The sequence below is a fragment of the Lycium barbarum genome, chromosome 2, assembly GCF_019175385.1.
Source record: "Lycium barbarum isolate Lr01 chromosome 2, ASM1917538v2, whole genome shotgun sequence".
NCBI lineage: Eukaryota > Viridiplantae > Streptophyta > Magnoliopsida > Solanales > Solanaceae > Lycium > Lycium barbarum.
In genome coordinates, this window is record NC_083338.1 from 110,660,423 (window position 1) to 110,669,976 (window position 9,554).

Here is a 9,554-nt window from a genome sequence, read left to right on the forward strand (position 1 = left end):
GGACCGAACTGGGAAGGACCGTACAGGGTAACCGGTGTAACGGGCAAATGATCATACCAGCTGGAGTCCATGGATGGGCAATGCCTGCGCAACAACTGGAACATAGCCCATCTAAATAGATACTACTGCTAAGGTATGATCTTCCCACATGCTTTTTGTTAATCGTATCTTTCTTTTGCAGGAAATCAAGGACAGCACAAAATTAGAAATTTAGGACTGAAAGCACGTGTTGCACTCTTTTCCTTAGTGCGGTTTTGTCCCGAAATGGGTTTTCCGACGAGGTTTTTAATGAGGCAACAAGTACAACGTGCTACGCAACAAAGATAAAGGCTGGCCACCGGTCATCGCCTTCGATGTAAGGACCAAACGATCATAATGAATCGTGTCCCATTTAGTGTTTGCTACGGCAAAGATACAAGAAATAAAAATTCTCATATGTACGAACATTTACAATACAAAGACCATGGCATTGGTCGTATTTCGGCGTTGTTCAATTTATACGCCCTACACCAGGCATTATGGTCGAAATTCGACAAGGTCAACGAGGTCATTACGAACCGGTCACAAAAAATGCCGGTCCTAAAGAGGCGCCTATCACGGGCACGGAAAGATCCGAGGTCACAAAACATCTTAGTAGGCCCTACGGGCAGAATTAATCAATGACTACGGGTCATCTTGTCCGAAAAATGGACCGATAATTCAAAGTAAAATAAAAACGAGCACTCAAATGAAGAAACAAGAAAAGTGCAACTTTCATATATACAAAAGGTACTTTTACAAAGAACACTTTCACATCAAAGGTCAAAAAGCCAGCAAAGGCAAAAGGCAAAAGGCAAAAGGCAAAAGCCAAGTAAAAATCCTATGTTAGATGACTGGAGGCAGAATGATCGGACTCGGTTCTCTCGGAATCGTTTGAATCGGACCCGAGGGCGTGGTTTTCCTCCTCCTCCATTCCTTTGGCCTGGTTTATCAGGGCCGGAAGATCGGAGAATCCGTGCTCGGCTTCTTCGAGGGTGAGCCGCCGAGATTTCCACTTCTCGTACTCGACGACGATGGCGGTATGAGCCTCGGCCGCCTCCACGCCTTTCCAGGCTTCTTCTAAATCAGCCTCGGCTTTAGATAACTTAGTCTCCAGCTCGGCCCGGTTCGCCACAGCAATATTCCTCATATGAACAACAACTTCTAGCTCAGCCTTAAGAACATCGTTGGCGCTCACCGCCTCCTCCAGCTCGGCTTTCAAGCCCTCACATATCCGAGACCGCTCCTCGGCTTTCCCTTCAAAAACTCTCATACGTTCTTTATACAGAGCGGTGTCGGATTCCAGTAGCCGGTTCCTCTCGGCTAGGCCCGCTGCATCGGCCTTCACCAAATCCAGTTCCCCCCAGAGTTGGGATACGGTGGTCTCCAGCTCGTCCAGCCTCGACGAAAAATGGGCTTTGTCTCGGCTAAGGCCAATCTTCTCAGTCTCGAGGCTTCGGTTATAATCGGTCATGGCGACCAATTCGCTCTTCAAACGATGCTTTTCGTCCTTGGCCGCATCGAGCTCGGGACGAAGGTTGGCAAGAACAACCGCCCGACCCAACTCTTCCTCTTTTTCTCGGAGAAGATGCTTATATTTCTCCGTTTCTCGGCCTTGGGCATCTAGTTGGCCTCGAAGATCGTCCATCTCGTGTTGGGTACGGATGAAGGCCTCATTGACCAGTATCACACTCTGCAAGAAAAACAAACATAAAGAATCAAACAAAGTGAGCATAAAGTCTGATGATATATAAGGGTGGCTGAGGGTCTTACCCGGTTGCCCGCGTGCATGCCTTCGTTCATAAGGCACTGCCAGGTGACCCCGGTCATTTTACGCTTGTCCGAGTCAGAGACAAGAGGCCGTAAGTAGCTTGCTACTCCCACCGGGCGCGATAGAAAGCCACAATCCTCGGGGACAGTGATTACGGCCGATCTAGTCCTTCTTGGTTCTACGCTCGGGGCTGGGAAGATGGTCACCAGGTTATCTCTAGAGCTAGATTCTGACTGTCGGTTAGCCAGCCTCGTGGCCCGAGGAATTGGCAGATGGCCGAAACTCGCAGTTTCACCGGTAGCAGGAGGAGTGGTTGAAAACATATCTTCAAAATCTTCAGCTCTCCGAGCCGGGGTAGATGAACTTGGCGTGGACTCAATGTTTCTGGCAAAGACCGGGGGCTCCGCAGTGGAAACAGGTTCATGGTCGGGAGACGGATGTGCCTAAATGGGGGCTTCGGTCTCCGGAACTGGGGCAATCCTTTGATCGGCTGCAGTGACAGTCGTTTCCCCCGGTCCCTTCCTCCTCTGCAGGGGAGTATCTTCCGGAGAAGTTTCACCTGAAATGTCGACAAAGTCAACCGACCGGAGAGGAGCCGGGGAGAGGATTTCTTCCACACCTGAAGGAAAAACGGAAATCAAGAGACCTTCGTTGACAGAAGGCAAAGGCGGAACGGAGGCGGTCTCCTCGGGTACTGGAGTCGTTGACGGAGCCGGGTCGACCCTTCGAACTATGATGTCGGGCTCCGCTTCTTCTCTCGGAGGCCGGGCAACACCTCTTGCCTTTTTCCGTTTGGGCGGCTCCCCCTTTTCGGAGGGCCATTTCCTTTTGGCAACTTCGGCAAGAACACGGGAAGAACCCGCCGTGTCGAACGCGGACGCCGGAGCAGGGGAAGCGACCCCCGACTCCGATCTGGATTCCACCGAGCCCTTCGGCAAACCTGAACGATAAAGGCATAGGCAGGGCTGAGAAAACTGACAACCGCGAATGGCTAAAGATGCAACAGAAACAGAGGAAAGTCAAACGTTACCATAATTTTGAGCAATCCATCGACCACGTGACAAATGGGCCCATGTTCGGTCCTCATAGGGAAGCTGGCCGAGGAGTGTCGTGACCCATTCACTCAGATCACGAATAACCGGGGGAACAAATCCGTTTGCTGCAAAAAATAAGGAAAGGGCAATAAGGAAACAACACTAAAAACGGCTAAACAAGTAAGGACGATTGCTCAAAGGATCGAACTTACGCTTATCGTTCCACTTCTCCGAAAAAGGTAGATGGGCGGCCGGGATTATGTCCTCGATTTTTACCCGGACATAGCGTTCTAGCCATCCCCTGTCCCGGTCTTCGTCCATCTTCGAGAAGAACGGGTTCCGGCTACGCTTGGTTAGTTTTATGACACCGCCCCGGAATATTCTCGGAGAATACAGGCGTATTAGGTGGCCCAGCGAGAATTCCTTCTCGGCTCTGTTGGCCAGCAGCCGGAGGCAAGCAACGACCCTCCAAACGATTGGGTCGATCTGTGCCAAAGTCACACCATAGGTCCGGCACATATCCAGTATGACCGGATCAATCGGGGGGTCGAGTTTAAGGGTAAAGGGGTAAGAGTACACGTACAAGAACCCTTCCCGGTGGTCGGTAATGGATTCGTCCGGCCCGGGTGCAAAAACCCTCACTGGGCGTGTGTTCCACCCGCAGTCTGCCCGGACCATGTCAAGCTTATCCTCGGTTACGGAAGAAGGATATCGCCTCACATCGTAACCCCGGTCTGAGACGGCAGAGGGCTTTTCCGCCTCGAGGTCTTTATTGAAGTTAAATTTGGCCGGTATAATATCCGAGGCCGTGGTCTCGGGGTTGCTCCTTTGTTTAGTCGGAGACACAGTCTCGGCCCTCGGGGATGAAACCGAGGGAACTTCGGGAGAAGTGGTTTCAGACATGTTGTAGGAATGAAGGGAAGGGAATTTCGGAAGATAATACAAAGGAAACGGAGGAAATGGTGATTTGAAGAGCAACTGGAGCAAAGGGCAGTTGGCGAGAATGATGACAAAATTAATCTCCCTTTCACGTAAAAATAAGCGAAGATTTGGTAGTAGATTTGCTGTAGGAAGGATGAAGGTAGAACGCAGAGGAGAGAAGAAACAAAAGAGAAGATCGTAAAAGTGAAAAAATGAGTAGATGAGGGGCTTTATATAGGCATAAGGAGAGGAACGGTTATCGAGGAGGGCCAATCGGGGATCGCCACGTGCCCCATCATTAATGCGAAGCGACCCGAAACGACGTGCAAAAGGCGGTTGGCAGGAGCGGACCATCCGGAGCAGGACACGTGGCCGTCGAAGGAAAAGGCATGACGCAACTATTCCCGCCAAAATAAGGAGATAAGAATAGGCCATCCGGGAGGTCGGTTGTATGATTCATTCACTTCCCGTTACTCCAATGGATCGTTGACCCGGGAAGCGTGGGGGCTATCTGTATACGGTAGAAACCGGATATGAGTCATATCCGGAGAAAATATGGATCGGAGGAAGAAAAGGGTCGGGAGTTCGCACGAGGGGCGTCACACCTTCCCGAATAAGCGCTTTAATCGAAGCTGAGCAGAGGCGCCCTTTGGTCCGGTCTCTGTGCCACCGATGGTTCGGGGACACTTCCCGAGGGTTCATCACCGTTGATCCGGACACCGTTTTTCCGTGTATCCGTTGGTCCGTTATGACCGTTGCTGAAGCGCACCAGTGGTGTCACGTCATGGTCGGCCACCAACTATGCGTGTGTCAGACGGCGCCGTCAGTCCAATCCCACCAAATAATTCGGCCAAGGACGCCTGTGATTGTGATTAGTGCATTTCATCTATCAAGTATCATACATTGCTCACTAACCTCTATATATCGCTAACCTTCAAATATTTTGTTTTCTTTGTCTAGTACACATCAAGAACAAAACACATATCCTATACCCACCTATAAATTTAATTGATTACCCGAATCCGGGGTAAACAGATTGAGCGATTTCTTCTTGGGTTTTTAATAAAAAATTTAATTGTTTGTATTATTTAACCCATTTCAGCCATGCATGTTCTTATTACCGTGACTGCTAACCATCTTGACCAGGCCTGCGTAAGTCCTATTTATGTATCATTTTGTCGATACCATGTTTTTTTTGTATAAGGTAAGGTTAATACCATGTTTCTGGATATTCTTTGTTCGTTTTACATTGTGAGTTAATTGTCAGTCCTGCTGTGCTAAATTCTAATATCTGATCAATTTCTTATGTAAGATAAACATGGTAAAAGGTCCTACGGAATAAAAAGGAGATAGACTTTTGGTTTGGTTGTACAGTTTGCAGTACCATTTTTTTTTTTTTTTTTTTTTTTTTTATAATTTACGCCTTAAGGAGGCGCGACCCTTTTATTTCATCAATAAGGAGAGGTACATATATCTGAGGTTGGGAAAACCAGACCTCAGCAACCATTTACAGAAAATTTGAAAACATAAACTACGAAGTTCTCAGATACTTTAGCTACATTATACATACATATTCTTCCTTTGTTTGTGTCTGATGGAAGCCACATTGTCTTTATCCAGAATTTAAGTCCCGATTGCCTCTTTTGGAAGATTCTTTATTTCAACGACTATTTCTTCCTGACCATTCATACTCCATTTAGCCAATGCATCCGCGACTTGATTTGCTTCTCTATAACAGTGTTGAGCAATGTAGTTTGTTTAAGAGAGCAATTGTTTTATCGTATCAATAGAGTCTTGTAACTCCCAAGCAATAGAGTCTTGTAACTCCCAAGCAATGTTGATTTTTCCTTCAAGCATGTTGATTATGATGAGAGAATCACTTTCCAGAATTATGTTCCGAAAGCCATTAGAGATGCACCATTTCATTCCATATAAAGCAGCTTTAGCTTCTGCTAAATTACTACTACCCTTTCCGAGGGATTTTGCAAAAGCCATGATGAGATTCCCATTACTGTCCCTGACAATGCCTCCAGCTCCAATATCATCCTCACAATTGTGACTGCCATCGGTGTTCAGCTTAATCCAGTTCAAAGGTGGTCTAATCCATCTTACAATTATGCAATCAATTTTGGGAGACAAAAGCATAATTTGTTTGCAAAGTTCATGCCAAGGCCATTTCCAGCGTTTGTTATTGTTAGTCTTAGTGACTAACCATCTGATATGATAGCTTACCTGGTAAATAACCCAAGCCTTTGAGATTTTTGATTTTTCATACCTGTTTGAGCACCTTGATTTCCATATTTCCCAGAAAATGACAACAGGAATTACTTTGAGAAGATCTTTGTGCAGACCATTTTCTGCTTTGACATACCACCATTTCATCAACAAAGTCCTTAAGGTATTGTGTTCCCATGGAATTCCTAGAGGAATTCCAAAGAAATTCCATATAGTCCTAGCCAGCTCACCATCTAGGAAAGTATGATGAATAGTTTCATCTTTGGCCTTACCTTTTACTGTAAATCTGGCTGAGAAATCACTTATGATATCTTCGATTGACGGTCTACCATGAGAAAATTTCCCAATTAGAGTGAATTTGCAATCTTTTGCAAGCTCTTCCTCCTCCTGAATAGTAAAGAAGACAGTTGATTTCCCTTTGTGGATTTCCGGCGACCTGTAGATGAGTGTAGTTTTTGTCACTGGGGTGAGATTGGAGTTCAGAGCAGTGGCATAGGAGGGGTCGGGTAGATTGTTAGACTTTTCCCCTGTAGAATCTGTCGTAGCCATAACCGGTGCAAGAGATTGCTCTATTCAATTCTTGTAAATAGAAGTTGCAGATTGCAGGGAAAGGAAAACTTTGGGGAAGAAAGGTTAGAAATAAGAGTGTTTTTGTTTGCAGTACCATCTTAGTTATGCTTTTGTGAATAAAATTTCTATCTTATTGATTAAAGAAAGGAAAAAAAAAAAAAAAGAGTAACAGGGTAACATGAAATACCGTGAAGAGTGCAAATATTCAGTATCAGTGCCCGTGCTAGGTACGGGTGCCCGATGTCCCTTTTTTTGTCTAACCAAAGTAGCATACACGTACGTTCAATTTCAAGATGTTCCTCATTAGGAGAAGAATGCCAAAATCTATTGTTGTCAAAATCTATTTACATAAGAAAATGTTGTAATTTTCTCTAATCCCTCCCCTTGTTGCTTCAGCTGAAGAAAGGCCTGATTAGCTGCACAAGACAAAAAGGCATAATCAACAATGCAAAGTTTCTTACTAATAGTGTTGCAAATGTACAGCTTCAAACAAATACACTCCTAAAATCTTATATTTAGTTTGTTATACATTTCAAGACATAAAATGTATGGCACCGCAAAGGTATCACATTACTTCAACCGTAGAAATCACTAAACTTTTAGCTTGAAAATAGGACAGCATAATATCGCAACATCAATTAAATTCACTTGGCTGATAAATTTCACTCCTCTAGCTACGAGCTTACCTTTGTGCAGTCGTTTTCTCATGTGCCTGTGAAACCAGTACGTGCAGATCAATTTCTTTCCAAGTCAATATAGCTGTATTCAACTCGAAAACAGATACAGCTACATTCTAAGTGATAGGAAAAATTTGTACACAAAGTGTGAAGCTACAATATAGCACTGTTTTCAAGAGCATCACTCATACAAAACCAGATTAACTACAAACCCAGAGCAGAAACCGAACAACATGCGGATCACATTAGCCAAGTGATGCGGCACCTACAAAAGAATGCCCATGAATACCAAGCAAAAATCATGGACCTTAAAGAGTCCATTCCAGTCAGCCGAAAATAATTCAATTCTCAATTTGCAGCAAAGGAGAGATCAACTCCTGCATGTCAAATACTTTCACACATTATGACTTTACCACATTTTTTGCCAGGAGCAAGATGTAATATCTTTGGATTGAAAAATTGATGATTGAATACCGAATATCGTCCAACCACCTTGTTTTAGACAAAATATGCAAAAGAAGAATAGTTAACCAATAAACTTCTCCGGTGAACAGACTACTTCATTAAGAGTTGAGTCGCAAGAGGATACCTACCATAATATATTTTTAAGTATCAATGTCCAAACTATCTATAAAAAGGAATTATTGTGTAATGGTAAGAGATTTAGCAATAACCTTCGAAAAGATGCATTTACTGGAGGTGCTATTTCAAACTGCAAGTAATCTAACAGTGCATATTCCATTTGCTAAACCAGCGTCATACAAAGTGCCTAATATATGCCACCACAAAGTTTAGAACCTGCGAGGTCGTGTGGATCAAAAGGTCAAGCTTAAATATTTAAATTTAAGTAATAGTCTATTTGGATCATAAATCTTCACCATAAAGTTTCTACGAAGCTTTTTCCTATAAATGAATAGATGTCCTATGTCAGGTTCAAAAATAGCAAATAATTCAATAGGCTTTCCTCATACCTACATAAAGTAGCATATTCAAAAAGTCTGCGCCACATCAATGTGATCATTAACATGTATGGAGTTTAGGTAGTTTGAGAATTAGAATATATTTAAAGTGACAAATGCATTACATGACTTTAACTCCTACGAAAATGTTTAATCATGTGAACGATTGATCTAGTGTACAAAGAGTGAATACCCACATCTAATTCTAGTGCTAGTAAATTCAGAGAATGATTTTGCTAGTAAAGGGAGGAAGAGTAGTACAACTAAAAATGTTCAGGCGAAGAACTACAAGAAATATCTAACATGACAAGCTACTGGCAATAATGTCATACTAAAACACCTTTGGTTATAGTGGTCATAACCTTATGTATACATTAGCATATAAATAGTTTTATTGAAATTGCATCTTGATCAAGGTTCACGTTCTAGATAAAATGCAACTATTAGTGTAAAAGAATATTCTTCAGATAATTCATCCATCAAATTAATGTTCTCCCCCCTTTTCCTAAAGCTATTAACTTGTATTGTTTTGGACATGAAAGAGAAACTGGAAACAAAGATTGTAATAATAATCTATCACCATTACAGCAGTGCAATATTAAACTCTCCTTTGATTCACCAAGATAACATATGATACACGAATGAAACAGATTAAACAGATTAAACACTTTGTTGAAACTAATATTAGGAAAATTTATATTTCATTTGGCAATTCTGATTTGATCTATCAACATAGCAAGAGAAGTTTGAAAAAGTCAAGGCTATTGGAATAGTCCAAAACTCTTGACAGTGGGTTAAATAAGAATGGAATGGAATTCAGAGAGTGAATTGGAGCTTTAGGACCCTTACTCGTAATGGTGGGAGAGCGATGAAGACATTGCACCGAAATGGAGTAGCAATACTGACTTTGAAAATATTGATGGGAGCTTTTTATCAAAAATGGAGGAAGGTTGCTGAACGGCGTCTTTTGTGGAGACAAATACGCTTAGGTATAGTCTCAATTCAAGAGAAAGAATTAAATGGGCTAATTTGGTTGATGGGCTGGTCATTTGCGTTGGGCTGGCCGACTTTGAATGGAGGCAGATGGGCCGTTCTTTTAAGGGTTGAATTTTGAAATTGTATTGCCTATTGGCCTTTGCTCCATTCTTCCTTTAACTTCTAGGCCTCTAAGTTTAAAAATGAAAAGACACTCTTTAGTTAATTATATATTAACGCGTGCTAAAATATTACTTAATATAAAAATATATTTATTTGCATTCAAATGAAAAAATCATATGATATCGTAATAGTTGTGCGATAATATTTAAAAGTTAAAAAAAATAAGTAAATGCTATCGTTTAATTGTATAAAATAAATGCGATGTGTTTTG

The 9,554-nt window shown here is 42.8% G+C and overlaps 1 protein-coding gene across 14 annotated transcripts; it reads right to left on the minus strand.

Moving 5' to 3' along the window:
• Positions 1 to 5,215: 5,215 nt before the first annotated feature.
• Positions 5,216 to 9,185, minus strand: LOC132626759 (uncharacterized). 14 transcript variants are annotated; one of them, XM_060341746.1, is made up of 6 exons: positions 9,035 to 9,185; positions 7,901 to 8,024; positions 7,701 to 7,718; positions 7,236 to 7,603; positions 6,737 to 6,965; positions 5,216 to 6,515 (listed from the first exon to the last, which is right to left on the minus strand). In XM_060341746.1, the coding sequence occupies exons 5-6, from the start codon at positions 6,819 to 6,821 to the stop codon at positions 5,503 to 5,505; spliced, it is 1,098 nt and encodes a 365-aa protein (XP_060197729.1). In that variant the 5' UTR covers positions 6,822 to 6,965; positions 7,236 to 7,603; positions 7,701 to 7,718; positions 7,901 to 8,024; positions 9,035 to 9,185; the 3' UTR covers positions 5,216 to 5,502. The 14 variants fall into 14 exon arrangements, 13 of the variants coding, with proteins under 13 accessions (XP_060197729.1, XP_060197730.1, XP_060197727.1 ...); XM_060341747.1 differs by having other exon boundaries at positions 7,236 to 7,491; positions 7,640 to 7,718; XM_060341744.1 differs by lacking the exon at positions 7,701 to 7,718 and adding an exon at positions 7,719 to 7,815.
• Positions 9,186 to 9,554: the final 369 nt, after the last annotated feature.

Coding starts and splice junctions, on each gene's coding strand:
- LOC132626759 (XM_060341749.1), bottom strand. CDS start 6,821: ATGCTACTTTGGTTAGACAAAAAAAGGGACATCGGGCACCCGTACCTA. Junction 6,516..6,736: donor GAATATTTGCACTCTTCACG/GTATTTCATGTT, acceptor TGGCTACGACAG/ATTCTACAGGGGAAAAGTCT.